At 45.7% G+C, this 18,486-nt stretch overlaps 1 protein-coding gene across 1 annotated transcript in view; it reads right to left on the bottom strand.

Moving 5' to 3' along the window:
• Nucleotides 1-16,707, bottom strand: part of SPG11 (SPG11 vesicle trafficking associated, spatacsin) — a 213,204-nt gene extending 196,497 nt beyond the window's left edge. Inside the window, exons 1-3 of the mRNA XM_085848691.1 lie at nt 16,379-16,707; nt 4,703-4,890; nt 650-877 (exon numbers count right to left, since the gene is read on the bottom strand). Coding sequence (XP_085704817.1) covers nt 650-877; nt 4,703-4,890; nt 16,379-16,590 — 628 coding nt within the window. The 5' untranslated portion in view covers nt 16,591-16,707. The remainder of the gene's footprint in view (nt 1-649; nt 878-4,702; nt 4,891-16,378) is intronic.
• Between the last annotated feature and the right edge of the window lie 1,779 nt (nt 16,708-18,486).

The raw sequence follows: 18,486 nt of genomic DNA, 5'->3' as shown, positions 1-18,486 counted from the left end.
ATGAAAAAGTGGAAAATGATAGCCAAAACTGGATCTCTGGCACTCCACCTGTGAGAACTCCAGAGCAGTCTCTGAAGAATGTCACATTCAATCAGCAAGAGTGAAGCGACACCAATGGAAGCATGTGGTTGTGCCACTGGACACACCGATCATCTGTGTGACCTGCAGTGAACCTTGCACATCCAGAATCTATTTACTCTGTCAAGAAAGAAGCCGCTGTCCACGATGAGATCCATCAAGATCGATGGCTCACCTCATCATCTCTTTCTGCTGCCAATACCTTTACAGGGAGATCATTCCATGCATTTACTACTCTCTGACTGAAATCTCTTTTGTTTTTTGTTACAGTTTCTGTCACCATGTGGCATGCAGTGCCCCCAAAACCTGGTTCAGGTTTATTTGGTTTTTTTTCTTTCCATATGCTCAATCTTCCCTGCTCTCCTCTTCAAGATTTACTCCAAGCAAAATCTTAGAACCAATTATTTTCCAAGTTTTAGAACTATAAATAACCTGTCATTCTGGACCTCTGCACACAACTCCAATGTATGCCACAGAGAAAGGCAAATACTTAAAATTAATGAGATCGGCGTATGTGCATACAAGTTAAAATGAAATGTGACCAAGAATAATTGAGCAAAATAAAGGATACAGACATGTCCACTCTCATGTAATGCAATCAGACTATTCTGCATCAGGGTAGCATTGACAAGTTGAGAAGGACAAGGGGGGCAAGGTTGCATCTGCCAGTGGTTGATTGTGTCACAAAAAATTCCCCTCTCCAACAAAACCAATTGAGCAACGATGCAGTGCTTCATCAAAAGGGTCACCACTCCACTGGAAAAACGCATTAGCTTGAGAAATTCCATGTCTCTGGAATCTGCAATGGCAAGAAAACCTTTCCTTCACATGGGACAGGTAATGACTAAGGATCAAATATGACACCCAAAAAGGACAAAATATTTTAAAAAAATAAAATATAAAAATAAAAAGTGAGGTGTGGGGGAAGGAGGGAAACATTTCCTCGACCTGATACTCTCCTTGCATTTTAAGTGGAAAATTGAATGAAACAGTCCATCGGTGACAGGTTTCCATGTTACTTTCTTTTGTATACCTTGTCGAGGCTCGTACGAGAGCCAACATACAACGCACATCAAGGGGGGCATGAGAGAGAGGGGAGGGAGTGTGAAGGACAAAAAAGTGGGGAACAGAGACTTCTCAGAGACATTAGGAGATCTGTGGAAGTGAGAGGGATGGGACGGGGAACATAGGGAATAGAAGATGGACATTACAGGGACTTTCAGGAAGGAAAGCAGGGAATTTGAAGGAGGTGGGCTTGGGTGGATTGTCGGGGGTAGAAAAGATAGAGGATTTGGATTGGGGATGATAAGAGGTGGTGGTGAACAGCTGTTTTGAAGGCTGGGAGGGAAGAATGGGATTGAATAGAGCGAGGGAGTTTATTCCAAAGGCGGGAAAAAAAGAGGAATGAAAGAGTGAGGTGAGCAGTGATTTTGGTAGTTTTACCAGAAGGGGGTTGTTGGCGGACCTTGAGCGCCCTGCAGAAATGTTGTGGGAACAAATCGCAGAGAGAGCGGGGGGGGGGGGGGGGTTGAGGCTGGGGAAGAGACGGTAGAAGACAGAAAGACCACCGACCAACTTGTGGTGATTGAGTGAGAGGCCCAAAGACTCAGCCTCATTGTGGGAGATGCCAATGATCCGAAATGCCTTGGTTTCTACAGCGTGAAGCCGAGAAAGGTGGGAGGCAGGAGCACCAGCCCAGAGGGGAGAGCAGTACTCCATGAGGCTGCGGACAAAAGCTTTGCAAGTGGGCAGGAGCTCAGGTGGGCCGAGGAAGGACTTTGCACGACGGAGGATTCCCAGTCGGCGACTGGCTTTGGAGGTGAGGTTTGAAATGTGGCTTTGCCAGGAAAGGTCATGGCAGATAGTGAGACCCAGAAGCTTGAAAGAAAGGACTTCTTCCAGAGGATTGTTGAGAAAGTGGATGGGGGGGGGGTTCTAAATGGTCCTTTTGAAGAGACATAGTGAGAGTGTGAGATTTGTCCGGATTGAAAGACAAGTTCCACGTGTTGGACCAGTTTGTGATTTTATCCAGATCTGCAGTGAGCGAAGAAGCTGCTGCTTGCCGGTCTGAGGGATGACCGATGGTACGGCAGAGGGTGGAGTCATCAGCAAAGAGATATAGAGGATTTTCCAGAGTCGGAGAGATCATTGATGAAAACCAGAAAAAGAACAGGGCCCAGAACGCTACCTTGAGGAACTCCAGCCTGGACAGGAAGTGGGATGAAAGAACTCCATTTAGGGCCACACGGTGACTGCGACAGGAGAGGAAGTCTGCGAGCCATGAGTGGAGATGGCCTTGGATACCACAGGAAGAGAATTTGGTGAGCAGGGCAGGGTGCCAGTCTGTGTCAAAAGCAGGTGATATGTCCAGGGATACGGCTTGGATTTCCTGCCTGGCATTGAGGACTTCCATCCATTGTTGGGAGAGTAGAAGCAGCATATCCAGGGTAGAGTGACCTGTTCTGAAACCAAATTGATGATCATAAATCAAGCCATTGGAGAAGAGGAAGGATTTGATGTCTGAAGCGATGATGGATTCCATAACCTTGCTGATGATTGGGAGAAGGATGATTGGTCTGTAGTTGCAGGGATCAGTTTTTGCAACTTTTTTGTGCAGGGCAGTGATGTTTGCTGATTTCCAAGCAGAAGGCAGATGACCTTGAGCAAATGAGAGGGTGAATAGAACAGAGAGAGGGTGAGCAAGAGCAGAAAAGCAGGCCTTGAGGACACGTGGGCTGATGCCGTCTGCAGAATCTGAGTCGAGGTTTGACAGCAAGCTCTCCACCTTGTCAGGAGAAAAAGGACACAAAGTCCAGCGACAGTTGGGTGCGACTGGGTAAGGTGGGTAGAGAAAGTGATGGGTTTTGGACACAAGATTTCGATGCAAAAACCGAGTTTAGGCATTCAGCTTTTTCAAGTGCGGTATCAGCAGTGCGGCCATTTGAGGTAAGGGAGGGATGGAGGGGGAATATACACTTTGACTGCAATTGCTCTGTATTTCAGTGGTGGGTGAAGTCAGCCAGTACTTTGCTAGTAATAATTATTTTGGACATTTCCATGCTCATGTACAGGTAGTAGACAAAAATAAATAAAATAAATGGAAACACCAATGTAAAGTCACTTAAGAGCGTTGGGCCACCACTTCGGCCTGTATGCGCCAAAACATAGAGTCCACCAGCATCTGGAATTCTGCAGGAGGGATGTGGCACCTTTCTTCCAAGAGATGTGTCAATCAACTCACACCTGTTTGATCGGGTGGAAAAACATTGTCTCAGGCGTTGTTCCAGAATATCCTATAAATGCTTGATTGGGTTCAGATCTGGTGACTGAGAAGGCTGTGACATATGGATAACATCGGTGCAATGCTCATTAAACCTTTGGGCAATCACACATGCTATGTGGATGAAGAATTGGGGGCGGGGGGCATCTCTTATTGCAGCCATGCGAGCCATACTTTTCGGTAGGCAACCAGGCCTGTGCAGCATTTTCATACATGACTCTAATCATGCTGGGATGTTATTTGTTTAATTAACACGTGGGCCACACATGCTTGGTGTTCTCAATTTACCCAGGTGTTTCCATTTTTTGTCCACTACCTGTACTTCCTGAAAAGTGTTGCTTCCTCCTTCTGGGTCCATGGGTGGTGTATAAGTGGAGCATGCTGGTAAGCTGAATGGATGATTTTTAGGCAAGTTTGAGTGCCACTGTGGGGGTGGTGTACTTGAATTATGTGGTGAAGCGGCAGGCAGGTGTGGTTTTCCAAGTTGTGTAGAATTGTATGCATGCCATGTCAGTATTGTGCGCTTACCTTGCTCCTTTTGTGCCCATCTCACTAATGGTTTAGATTGTGAATGAATGCCAATTGTTTCACTGGTGAGCCCACCTTGGTCTTTCACTCAAGTCCCACAACCAGCTTACCAGCAAATTCCATCTATATCCAACCGAGGGAACTCAGGAATGAGGAAAGTTCTTTTCTTTTCTTTTTTTTTTCCTTTTAAAACAAACCCGTCACAGATAATGGGAAAGCTTTTGAATATTTTGGATTCAAAGACTAAGCTCCTGGAAGAGCAAGGTGACAGAGGGTAGAAGGAAATACACTGACACAGTGAGTGGAGCAGCAGGGCAAAGTGCGGATGTAACGAGTGGATGAATGAACAGAAGGAGGAAAGAGAAAAAGGAAGGAAACAAAACAAGCTGAAAATAGATGGGAAGAGTTAAATTGGGGGAGGTAGGTTAATGAGGTTAAAAATAAAAAATAAAAAAGATCATGGGTTTCATTGGAAGAGACCTGAGGTGGTAGTTCAATTTATAGCTTTGTATGTTGAAACCGACACAATCAGTCCAAAAAAAAAAAAGTATAAATCGCTGGAGTAAAATGCAATCAAGAAGAGGTTTAACAAAAAAGGAAAATAAAATAAAATAATTATATTAAAATAACACTCGTCATTAAAAGAGGTGTAGAAAATTATAACTCATTCCTGAGTTTGAGAACTTCAGACATTCAATATTCAAGCTTGGTTAATAGACTAAGACATGTTACAGTTGAAAGTCATGTGAATCAAAAATAGGTACTTTTCCGTGACAGGTATTAGAAATTAGAAAATTCAAAGAACAGTAATCCCACCCTCAGGAGAAAAACCAAGTCGTTTGCAGAGTTCTTCGGTCGCCATTGAATAGCACTCCATCACATTCAATCTGCCTGCCACCTGCTCCACTTCATGAATGGAGAGTCCACCATTGGTGGACCAAATCACAAGCCTGGACATTAGAGGTGGACCAACAGTCCCCACATCATGTTGCTCCCATCGTAGGCTGAGGAAAATATGGGACAAGCTAATGTTTAAAAGGCAGAAGAGAATATAGCAAAACCTGAAGTATGCTAAATCGATCCTTCTTTCTAACGTAAAAGTTTACATCTAGATCCTATTGAACATGACCATGTCACTCCATTTCCTTGTCTTTTACGTGAACTATTTTCGAACCCAAATGAAACATTAAAGCACATTCCAACCTAATATAAAGTATATAACACAACTTTATTGCCATCAGTCAAAGCAGATACAGCTTTCTTCCACTGATGAGAGGATGAATCAATCATTCTAAAAGCTGCATCTGAAGGACTGGCAATATGAGTCAGCAAATAACATTCTCACCTCTGAGCTCTTCAATCTTGACGGAACCAGATCGACGCAAAATCATCTGCATTCTCATTTATTTAAAGGCAACGATAATCCCACTCTCCTATCTGATGTCACTCACTTTTGAACATTAAATATCTGACATAATTTACAAAGAATTTTGCAATTAGTCCAACACCCAAACTTGTGGCAACATCGTGTTCACCAACTGCTATAACAGGTTTATGAAGTGGCTCCAATAGGATCAGAATATAATACCCATAATTACAAACACTAAAAGAATGATGATGATAAAAACAATACAGATGTCTGGGATTCAACAGATGAATAAGGAAAACAAAATAAAGGGTGATTGATCAATTCCAGTAACTTAATCATGTGCACGACAGCAGCTTTGCGGCTGCTTCGAGCGAGGATTTTATAAAACATTTCAAAACTTGTTTTTAACCCTCCAGAGACCACGAAATCCAGACAACCTCACCACCGCTGTCTCCGGGGTTTATAACGCCGGCTCAGCACAGGCCTCAGGTCATGCATCCTCAATCGCGATACCAACGTAATCCTGGACCTTACCAGCTGGGGAGATACAACCCCGGTTACAGACTGGTTTTGTCAGATGCCGAGCGTTTTCTGCCAGTCTGTAACCATTTTGGTTCTGTATACCAATCGAACGGATCGTTCCTCGACGCGACACAAATTAATCCATAGCGGCAACTTCATACGAATCAACCAGATTTATTGGGGAACATTGAGGAACACAACACAAGCAAAATATTCATGACAATGTTTTAATTAATCTATAACCCGTTCTTAACTAGGGAACTACGGATTACGGGTTTCGAGTGGGTCCCTACCGAGATATACCTTAAACAACATGCAGACAAGACAGACAGACAGCATTCAGACAAGACAGAGTACTTGGTGATGTTTCATGGACGAGAGGAAAGTGTCAAAAGCACGAATGTTGCTCGTAACAAGCCAATGTCCACGGATTCGAGGCCAAGCTCGAACACGCCGCGTGGCGAAATGGAGGGTCCTACTCTTGCTCCCGGCAGCACCCGCGCATGCAGCCTCGGCGCGTTCAAACCTCGCGAGGTCGACTGCACCAGACCGTCAGATCGATGATGGGTTTCAGCTGATTTCTCTCAAGGTCCAGCATACAAGTCCAAGCGTGGCCTGTTCACCAGACAAGGCCAAACCGAGGTGCCGGGCTCCGGCAGGCTCGGTCCATGGGATTCCAAGATGTTGTCAAGCCGTGGGGTGAGTAGGGACCGTCAGATGCTCCGTCGTTTCCTCGCTTGCCTTCCCGCCTCGAAGCCCGACTTCTCAACTCCGTCCTCTCAGTTTCTTTCTCTGCAGAATCACCACTAGCTTTTGTTCTTTCTGCTTTCCTCGAAGCCCGACTGCTCAACTCCGTCCTCTCAGTTTCTTTCTCCGCAGAAAGTTTCTTTCTCCTCACCTTTTCCTTTTCTTCTCCCCTCGAAGCCCCAGCACGCCTCGAAACCGACTGCAGTTTTTGTACTTCTCCAAAACTGAACTACTCCAAGAGGTCTTCGTTCGCTGCCGAGGGCAGACAGACCTCGTGCAGTCCTTTCCCTGCCTTTCCTTCGGCCCTGGTTCGCTTCTCCAGGCCACAAAAGGCAGACCCGGCACGCCCAAGTCCAGTTTCTCTCCCAGCAGAATCACCAGTCTCTTCTTCGTTCGCTCGCTTCAAAGCCACTCGCTCCTTCCCCTTTACGAAGCTGACAAACTCCTCCCCTTAGTTTTACTTCCTCTTTTTGGCCACTCCCTCTCAGCCGACTGGACGGGGCCTCGTCTGGAGAGGGGAAGGAAGAAGAAGAAGCTTCGGCACACCATCACTGTACGAACAATAAACATGCATCCTACACCTCCCAACACACATGTAACGTCCATTTACCGAACAACCTGACTAAACATGCATTCATTGGGGGATCTGGGCTAATCCTATATTTAGTAGCCTACTAAGGGCCATTTCCGTAACAATATATATCGTTGCGGATTTCAGAATCCGGTCTGATGAATGCATCCACACATCCAGGCCCTCAGACAGTTATTTCCTAAAATGCATGTTCAGATTAGCCTCATCCCCATGTCTAATGGGATCTTAAATGTGATGCGTTGAGAAGGGTAAAGGACAGATCCCCTCTATTATGGGAAGCTTTTTTTTTTTTACGACAGACACGTTCACACACATTTCTTTCACGAGCCCTGAAGCCCACCCTCATTTGTCCTCAGCAACGTTCTTTTGCGAGCTTTGAAGGACCTGCCCCCCCCCATTCTTCCTCAGCAACATTCTTTCGCGAGCTCCGATGCCCGCCTTTTTTGAGAGTGCACGGGTCATCATGGTAACTGTGCGCAAGTAGGGTGGGGTGAGCTTGGGGCAGACTGTGCCCGTGAGACAGCCCACAGATATAAAACGAATGGAGGTCCGTTCTGAGGCGGGAGGAAAAAGCAGAGGCGAAAGAAAGCCAGGGAGGGAGAAGAGAATGAGAAGTATGATTGAGAAGCCAGCAAGAAGCGGGAGTAAGCGCACAAAAGAGGAGAAGGCAGCGAGCGTGTGGTGCGTGCGTGGGTGTGAGCAGCACCGCCAACAAGTGAGGCATGGGTCGGCCACCAACAACACGAGGGTCTAAACCCGTGACAAACGATCTCGGTGCCCTCCAGATGTCGACTGGCGTTCAAGGCTGTTCGCGAAAGGACTCATGGCAAGGCAAGGTGCTAGCGACGGACGTGACATGCACGCACACATTTCAGGACGTTTTCATTTCACGGACGACTACTTTCTGGTGAGTGAGACGATTCTTCTCCCCCCCCCCCCCCCGAATGATCTGTTGGGTACCCTTGTCTGTGTTTAGCTGTAAGCAAGTCAACCCCCGATAAGCATCTGCTCTTTGTATCTTTCCTGGCATTTTGATTGATTTTGCTTTGAAATTCATTCTTTATTTACCTCAGAAAATTAAAGGTTCTTTTTACTTATTTATTTTATTATTAATAAATCATTTGTCGATTTCCAACCTGTCTGTGTTTGTCCTTTCCTTCGATTGGTCGAGCATTGTTCGAACAGAGATATAATAGACTGGGAGGTAACTACCACATATTTGACCAAAAATAGTCAGCACACACCAGCAGTTAAAACGCTCGGCCGCCCTAATTAAAATCTAATCGAGATAACATTGGTGCTTTGCCGAGGGCGCGCTCCCTGCTCAGGTAACCACGTGACCTCGAGTTAAACGGAATAATGAGACGGTGGACACTGGAACTCGTGGTTAACTGGGTGGCGTTCATGGTTTTAAAACAACCCACCGTACGATAACGTAAATTGTGAGCGGTGGCCCCAGGTCTGGGTCTACCAAGGACTAATCTCCGAGTGACAAGCTGGTGTCTCGGCACCCGTAGAAGCAACTATATATATATATATATATATATATATATATATATATATATATATATATATATATATATATATATATATATATACATACATATATATATATATATATATATATATATATATATATATACATATATATATATATATATATATATATATATATACATACATATATATATATATATATATATATATATATATATATACATACATATGTACATATTGTTGCGGTCTTCGCGCCCGCCGGCGTGCGACGGCCACGTAACTCGAATCGCGGCACGTCGCCCACCGGACGGACAATCCAGTCGTGACCCTCTCGGACTAACGCCGGGAACCAGTCACGGGTGGACCTTTCGGTCTCACCGCGATCGAGCCAATCAGCCCCCGCGTGGGATAGGGTTGCTCGCCAAATTCGAACTACCTAAGTACCCACGCGGAGGGTAGACCGGGCGATCGCACCTCGCCGCAGGTCGACTTCGGACACGGGCCACTTAAGCGACCCGTTCCGTACTATCAGAATAACCGAGCGGTGTTATCGTCGACCTCGACGGTTCGATTAATTATCGGCGTATTCAGCCCACTACCAACCCTTTACGTGAAGCAAGATGGGGATTCAATGGAGGAAAAAGACGAAGCGAAGCGGGAAACAGTTCAACAATAAAGCACATTTATTCGCGACGAACGGAAAGCACACAAATACAATTCCACCAAATGCACACAAAAAAAAGAAAACACAATTCCATTTACACAAAAAGCAAACATAAAAGTGAAAACACAGTGCAGAGCTAATACCGACTACCGAGCACACGGCAACACTTATACAATTCTACTTCACAGACGGCGCCGACAACACATACCCAAAACCAAGGAAAAGAAATGCCCCCAAGAATGAGGCGGCCTGAGGCCGAGACCGGGTCGGGCCTACCCGTCTGGTGATGAGACGCGGAGCGGCGATGGCCCCGCAACCCGCGGGCCTCGTGGACAGTGCCTGGCTGGGGGTGGGAACGGGGCCCCCTTGGTCGCACTATCTCAGCGCGGGGGGAAACAGGAGGGGGTTGCTGATGCTCGGGGTATAGAGGATCTTTATTATGTGCGACGAGCGTCTCCACCTCGGCCAGGTCGCGCTGTCGGCCTCCCTCGGGTGCAGCTTCCTGCACGACGCGAGCACCCCCTCGTCTGGTGTCGCCGCCTTTCCACAGCTCCGTCCCCTCCGTTCCGACTCCAACGCACACGACGAGCAGCTCCACCGCCCGCGAAGTCTTGACCCTCTGCTTCCGACTCTCCTCTTCTTGACTCTCCGACCCGTTCTTGTTTGCGACTCTCTTCTGACTCTTCGTTCCCTTTTTGCTGACTCCGACTGACGAACACGGTCCTTTTATCCCCCCCGTAACTTCGCCTTTGACCCCCTCCCTTTGACCTTTCACCTCGCTCCCCATTGGCTCGAGAAAAAGTGGGCGTGAAGGCTTTTTGATCCACAAATTTGCATATATCGATCGTTCTGGAGGCGGGGCCAAATCGCCCCTCGCTCACCGATTGGACGGCAAAAAGTGGGCGTGTGTCGTTTTTGATCCGTTTTTGAAGCAGAAAATCCGTGATTTTGTACACGCTGTTCGACGCGCGTTCTGCATGAGTCCAACACCGGTACCCACAGCGGGGCAAGAACGGTGGCGATGCTACGGTGGCGAGGTGTGACGGGAAGGTCGTGGCGGTTGTGGTGAAGCGGTGGTTGTGGTTGTAATTGTGATGGTAATCCTGGCGGTTGGTCCAAAATAAAGATAGTAAAAGAAAAACGGCTATCCTGAAGAGTCGCAGCTCGCATAAATGACATGTATTCCCACTAGACAACGGGTTTGGGCCTAACTACACATGCACTTACCGAGATACCTCACCTAAGGGACCTGAATGGTGGTTTGCGAATTTGGTAACCACAACAATATATACATTGAATAGGAAGTTTACTGCCGTTGATGCACCGTCTTTTACATCACCTTATTTTCTCCGAGTGACAGACTAATCTCCGATGTGACTAATCTCCGAGTGACAAGCTGGTGTCTCGGCACCCGTAGAAGCAACTATATATATACATATATACATTGAATAAGAAGTTTACTGCCGTTGATGCACCGTCTTTTACATCACCTTATTTTGCACGTTAAATTAGTTATTCGTGTCTGCTGTTTGTGTCCTTTATGACGTCCCGTACAACAGTAAGTTTCATGTTTGGAATGATTTTCAATTTTCTTTGACTGCCAGACAAAAAAAAAATTACCCTACTCCTCTGTGCATGCACACATGGGACAAGAATCTGTACAATTTGCAAAATTCAGAGCCAAAGTACTGATGAACTGCAGGTTCATGCTCCGATTTGTGTTCTGCAGTGTTCAAATTCAAAATATAAAATTCAATTGAAATAAAGTAGTTCCTCAATCATAGACTGACATACATATCATTTTTAGCCCTATCTCTCAATGGTGAAGAATCACTTTAAAATGTTCTAGTAGTCAGATCTGGATCCGAATGTTCACCAAAATCTAATCAGTTCGTCCTTGTAACACACCCAATATGCACACCAAATTTCATCAGAATCGGTCCACAACTTTTTGAAATATGCTGCACACAACCAAACAAGAAAGATGTTATGCATAGCACAATACTTGCAAAATCCATTAAAAAAAAATGTTGACCTCAAAAATAATTGTTGGTTGAATTCAATGACCAAATATGTAACTCCTCTTCAAATATCTAAGCAATCCGATGAAAATTGAGGATTTTAGAAATTTGACAAAGTTGTTGACCTTTGGCCTATGTTGACCTCTTTACGTCAAAAACAATAAGCTTCCTGCTTATGACAAACTCTACCATGTGGTGAAGTAACATGAAGATCGATTTAAAGTTGTGACCTGTAGGCGATTGACAAACAAATAAACAGAAAGAAAGAGACAGACAGAATAATGCACAAGACCAACCAATATACTTGAAAAAAAAAATCTTCGATTTTCACAAATAACAAACAAAAAAGACAGACAGGGGTGAAAACATAACCTCATTCCACTTTCAGTGGCAGAGGCAACAAAGTACTGGCGAGTGATCCGACAAAAGACCTTCAAGGTTTCAACCTCCCCCCAGAAACAGTGGTTTGCATTCAACAGCATCTGCACACTCCATGCAAGGACATCACACCACCTCCACAAATGTAATTTCAAAGACAGCCAAGCATGTGACTGTGGTCACCCAGATCAGACGATTCATCACATCAGGCAATCCACCGAACAACAGACAGTGCTGTGACTTGGCTGTCCAACTTAGACTTCAATCTGTGAGCTGTAATTTGTCATCAAGAAGAAGATGACCACCACCAAAATAAGCATCTTGTGTTTGTTTACTCCATTCACAGCACAATAAGCACGACACCAAAAATAATAATAATAATACTGTAATAATAATTTGTTTTTAATCACAATCACCTTTATTAGTACTCGTATCGCGGCATCATATGTTTCCAATTGTCGTGCATTTCTGATAGCTTCCGCTCCAGCACAATATTTTTCCCTTAGCATAACAAATGTCACTAAAATTAGCATAACAAAGGGGCATGACTGACAAAATTATAAATCTATGGAAGCCCAAAAGTGCCAGATATTTAAACCTGAATTATTTTTGTGTTTGCAGCTTACCTCATCCTCAAAACAGGCACGAAGACGCTCATACTCACCCTCTGTGCTGATAAGAGCACACCGGGCAGTAAAGGAAGATGGTATTGCTGTTTAAAGAGCGTATAGAGATAGACAGTGTCTGTCTATCTTACTGATTACCCTTTGAGTTGATTGCAGAGTTTCGGTTGATCGTACCAGATCTGGTCCGAAACACATTCTGTCCCAGCTGGAGGAGTCGAAGCTGGTAGCACATGTTAAATATCTTGCTGCAGTATGGTATGGCTACACAAGGACTGAGGTATTCACCATGGCTACAGATAATGCTGCTCACCTCAGGAAGCACCACAAAAGATGACAAGTGTTCTGCAGTCGTTCTGCAACTTCATGGATAGATGGCCTGAGCTACACGTGGTGAAACCATCAAGTTTATCTGAGCTGTTAGAGCACGTTTTGTTACTGATTCTTCTGATGCACTACTTCAAAGAACAAGACCATATACTAACCAAATACAATTGAAAGGACAAACCACAGCTAGTGTGTGTGTGTGTGTGTGTGTGTGTGTGTGTGTGTGTGTGTGTGTGTGTGTGTGTGTGTGTGTGTGTGTGTGTGTGTGTGTGTGTGTGTGTGTGTGTGTGTGTGTGTGTGTGTGTCCTCCACAACTCAAAAACCATGAAACCTAGCAGCCTGAAACTTTGCACACACACACTAAGGGAACTCCAAGGAAGTGCATGAATGCACTTGGGTGTTAGAGTTAATTTAAACACCCTTTTTGAAGATGATTAACGGCCAGCCGTATTAAGTTATCGTTTATCATGGAAGTCAGAAGTTTTGGGTCCCTTCAGCTGAAGTATAACCAGGACTGTTTGTCTTTTGCACGTGCAAATCATCCTAGAGTAACTAGGTATGATGTGTGTGGATTGGCTTGGAAAGCCTATTCACCAGCATAATCACCATCAAATTTACAGTGTGCATTTGCCAAAGCTGGAATATATCCATTTAAACCTGCAGAAGAAGTCATCCAAAGCCTTCAGCCTAAACTTGCTCAATCAACCCTGTACATAACATTTCATCCAAAGGAACAATTACACGATTCATCCGGGGAAGTGGACAACGAGAACCAGCCCCTTATGTCCACGCATTGCAGCGATTAGTTCTGAAATAAAGGCAGAAAAGTTGCAGAGAAGGTTGAAATAAACAAAAAGAAAACAAGGAACATTAACAATGTTGTTGGTGGCAAAGCAGAAAGAGTAACAGAAGGGGAACCACTGAAGAAACTGAAAGACTATTTGAATCAGTCTAAACCATCGACCAAGAAAAGTGCACTAAAACCAAAAAAACAAAAAGAAGCTTTTCAAACAACTGAAATGAAAAAAAAATCACCGCGAGTGAAGACCAGCGATCCACAGCCTGGACCTTCACGTACAAACCTGGTACCACCTGATGACTCCCCAGATGATGAAACCGAGCCACAAATGGCAGATGAAGAAAAATGCTGTGTTTGTAAATGTTTCAAGATCAATTCTGTCAACATGCACAAAGTGTCAATTGTTAACTGGATAGAGTGTGAATTGCGTGGCCATTGAGTGCATCCTGCATCTTGTACCGATGCTTGAGTGGTGAGGAGAAACACCCCATTCAAATGCCAATGGTGTTCAGAGATTTGTTGGATTTTGTTGAAGACATTTTGAAAAATTAATCGTTAAATTTACCAATTTCTGTAACAAAGTTACCTGAATTAATATGCCTGGTGTTGGCTTAGCGGCTTGGGTGGCTAGCTTAGAATCTGAAGGGTCCCGAGTTTGAGCCCCATTGGCTGCTGAATTAACACTAGGTGGAGTCCACTCAGCCTGTCATCCTTCCAAGGTCGGTGAAATGAGTAGCAGTGTACTGGTAGAGGGGCACAGCATCAGCTGCACAGCTGCGCTTCCATGAAATGATAGCTACCTGGCAGCTAAGCTGTCATATGCAAGAACAGAACAGAACCTGAATCAATTAGCATTTTGAGTTAAGATCTTAACAATTATAAGCTAATGTGAACACAACACCACCCAGAAATATTTTTTAATTGACACTTCATTCAATATTTTGAATGCTTTGGACATACAAGGATAGATAGAATATCAGGTGACATCAAATACATTCTTTTGTTTGTGCTGTTGTGATTCAAGGCAATTCAAACTGTGTCCAGATAATTATTTTCAAAATAATAACTTACCCTTTTAGAAACATTTATCCAATTTAGTCGAACTAGTGCGTGCCCGTACGTGCAAAAAAATAAAAAATAAAAAAAAAAAAAAAAAACTTTCAAACCATGTGCCAGAAACAACAACTACACAGGCCGTTCCTTCGCTCTTGCATGCTCGTATGTGCGTGGCCATACGTGCAAAAAAATAAAATAAAAAAAACTTTCAAACTGCGTGCCACAAATAACAACCACACAGGCCGTTCCTTTGCTCTCATGTGCCCGTATGTGCGTGACCTTACATGCAAAAATATATTTCAAGCAGCCACACGGCCGTTCCTTTGCTCTCGTAAACGACGACTGGATTGGGGCATTGTTTATCTATAAATGCGCATAAGAAATCGAGAAATTATTAGAATACAGTAAATCATCACTATCCGGAAGTCCGTACGTTGTAACCCGTAATGGGGAACGCGCTCTAACTTGGCCATAACTTGGGAACCACTTGTCCGATTAATTTCAAACCTTGAAAAGGCAAACAAACAGAGATTGCTGGAATTATAGATAGAAGATAGATACTGTGGGTGCAAAATGCCAAGCAACGTGTCCTGTCATTGGTAACTGAGGACCTCGTCCCCAACGGCCACGCCAACGCAGCAACGTGTCCTGTCATTGGTAACTAAATGGCCCCCTTTCCCCAACGGCACGCCTACACAGCAACGTGTCCTGTCATTGGTAACTAAATGGCCCCCTTTCCCCAACGGCACGCCTACACAGCAACGTGTCCTGTCATTGGTAACTAAATGGCCCCCTTTCCCCAACGGCACGCCTACACAGCAACGTGTCCTGTCATTGGTAACTAAATGGCCCCCTTTCCCCAACGGCACGCCTACGCAACGTGTCCTGTCATTGGTAACTAAATGGCCCCCTTTCCCCAACGGCCACGCCTACGCAGCGTGTCCTGTCATTGGTAACTAAATGGCCCCCTTTCCCCAACGGCACGCCTACGCAATGTGTCCCGTCATTGGTAACTAAATGGCCCCCTTTCCCCAATGGCCACGCCTACGCAGCAACGTGTCCTGTCATTGGTAACTAAATGGCCCCCTTTCCCCATCGGCTACGCCTACGCAGCAACGTGTCCTGTCATTGGTAACTAAATGGCCCCCTTTCCCCATCGGCCACGCCTACGCAGCAACGTGTCCTGTCATTAGTTTGGTAAATAAATGGCCATAACTTGGGAACCACTTGTCCGATTAATATCAAACATTGAAAAGACACATCCTCAGGTCCCCAGCAATATATCTGGCAAGTTTCAATTAGATCGGACCAGTGGTTGTGGAGAAAAAGCGGTCACAGACAGACATAGATTGATGGAATTATAGATAGAATAAATTATTTTAAAATAATATGCTCATTTTTCTCTCGTTAGTATGACGAGTATCGGCCACCGTAGTGACGTACTATGAACATGACGTCACAACATCGCTTCACGCTTATCTATCGCAAACACGAGACGCCATTTTATTGGTCGATTTTGACAGGACGAAGCTCTGGGTCCAATTTGGAACGGAAATGGATGAAATGTTGACAAACACGACCGCAAGTTCGAAGAGAATCAATTTACTCTTCTTGTTTGTTTGTTCTTTTTATTTTTTTTTATTTTTTACACATTTTATTGTTCACCAACTGTCAACAAGGTGAAAGTTCGACGAGCGCTCGTCTTCGATTTAATATGAGAAACACACGGCACCGTGCTACATTAATTAATCACACCACCACCACATTATATATATATATATATATATATATATATATATATATATATATATATATATATATATATATATATATATCATAATCCCTACAGACAATCCCCATCGCCATGATCAACACATCATCAACCTCGAAGACTTACTCCGTGGCCGGGAGACACAGCGTGTGGCCGACAAGGTCACCGGGACCAGGCACAGTAGTGAGCAACACGACCTCCTCAGGAAGCAAACAGGCAAAGGGACCGGGTCCGGGCGTCGAACCGGCCACAACCCTCCGGATACGGTGCACACAAGGAACCGAGCCCGGTCCAGCCAATCTTACGTCGAGACCCACGGATCGGTCATTGTGAATCATCGTGACAGAAATCCAACTCGGTTCTTCCTCCGACTTACAAGCAGGACCTGCAATACAAGCCGAGGAAGCATCAGCACTGCGAAGCCTGTGTTTACGTCACGTGATAAACTTCCTGCCGTCCCTCGTGGACTCGACTAACATCGTCCGAAGGAGAGTAAACACCGACGTCTTCACACGATTATAGTATTTTAATTTAAAACTTAGTTAAACTCCAAAGTGTGATTTCGAACGATTGCTGACAGTCTATAAAAAAGGGCGTACACCGCACTGAAAAACACCGTCCACACCGCACTGAGAAACACCGTCCACACCGCACTGAAAAACACCGTCCACACCGCACTGAGAAACACCGTCCACACCGCACTGAAAAACACCGTCCACACCGCACTGAGAAACACCGTCCACACCGCACTGAGAAACACCGTCCACACCGCACTGAAAAACACCGTCCACACCGCACTGAGAAACACCGTCCACACCGCACTGAAAAACACCGTCCACACCGCACTGAAAAACACCGTCCACACCGCACTGAGAAACACCGTCCACACCGCACTGAAAAACACCGTCCACACCGCACTGAAAAACACCGTCCACACCGCACTGAGAAACACCGTCCACACCGCACTGAAAAACACCGTCCACACCGCACTGAAAAACACCGTCCACACCGCACTGATAAACACCGTCCACACCGCACTGAAAAACACCGTCCACACCGCACTGAGAAACACCGTCCACACCGCACTGATAAACACCGTCCACACCGCACTGAAAAACACCGTCCACACCGCACTGAAAAACACCGTCCACACCGCACTGAAAAACACCGTCCACACCGCACTGAAAAACACCGTCCACACCGCACTGAAAAACACCGTCCACACCGCACTGAAAAACACCGTCCACACCGCACTGAAAAACACCGTCCACACCGCACTGAAAAACACCGTCCACACCGCACTGAAAAACACCGTCCACACCGCACTGAAAAACACCGTCCACACCGCACTGAAAAACACCGTCCACACCGCACTGAAAAACACCGTCCACACCGCACTGAAAAACACCGTCCACACCGCACTGAAAAACACCGTCCACACCGCACTGAAAAACACCGTCCACACCGCACTGAAAAACACCGTCCACACCGCACTGAAAACACCAGCCACACCGCACTGAAAAACACCGTCCACACCGCACTGAAAAACACCGTCCACACCGCACTGAAAAACACCGTCCACACCGCACTGAAAAACACCGTCCACACCGCACTGAAAAACACCGTCCACACCGCACTGAAAAACACCGTCCACACCGCACTGAAAAACACCGTCCACACCGCACTGAGAAACACCGTCCACACCGCACTGAGAAACACCGTCCACACCGCACTGAAAAACACCGTCCACACCGCACTGAAAAACACCGTCCACACCGCACTGAAAAACACCGTCCACACCGCACTGAAAAACACCGTCCACACCGCACTGAAAAACACCGTCCACACCGCACTGAAAAACACCGTCCACACCGCACTGAAAAACACCGTCCACACCGCACTTGAAAACACCGGCCACACCGCACTGAAAAACACCGTCCACACCGCACTGAAAAACACCGTCCACACCGCACTGAAAAACACCGTCCACACCGCACTGAAAACACCAGCCACACCGCACTGAAAAACACCGTCCACACCGCACTGAAAAACACCGGCCACACCGCACTGAAAAACACCGGCCACACCGCACTAAAAAACACCAGCCACACCGCACTGAAAACACCGGCCACACCGCACTGAAAAACACCGGCCACACCGCACTGAAAAACACCAGCCACACCGCACTGAGAAACACCGTCCACACCGCACTGAAAAACACCGTCCACACCGCA

Source organism: Eptatretus burgeri, chromosome 12, assembly GCF_056783735.1.
Source record: "Eptatretus burgeri isolate ZD-2024b chromosome 12, Ebu_testis_v1, whole genome shotgun sequence".
Taxonomy (NCBI): Eukaryota; Metazoa; Chordata; class Myxini; order Myxiniformes; family Myxinidae; genus Eptatretus; species Eptatretus burgeri.
Note: the sequence above shows the minus strand (reverse complement) of the source record. Positions and strands in the feature narration are given on the sequence as shown.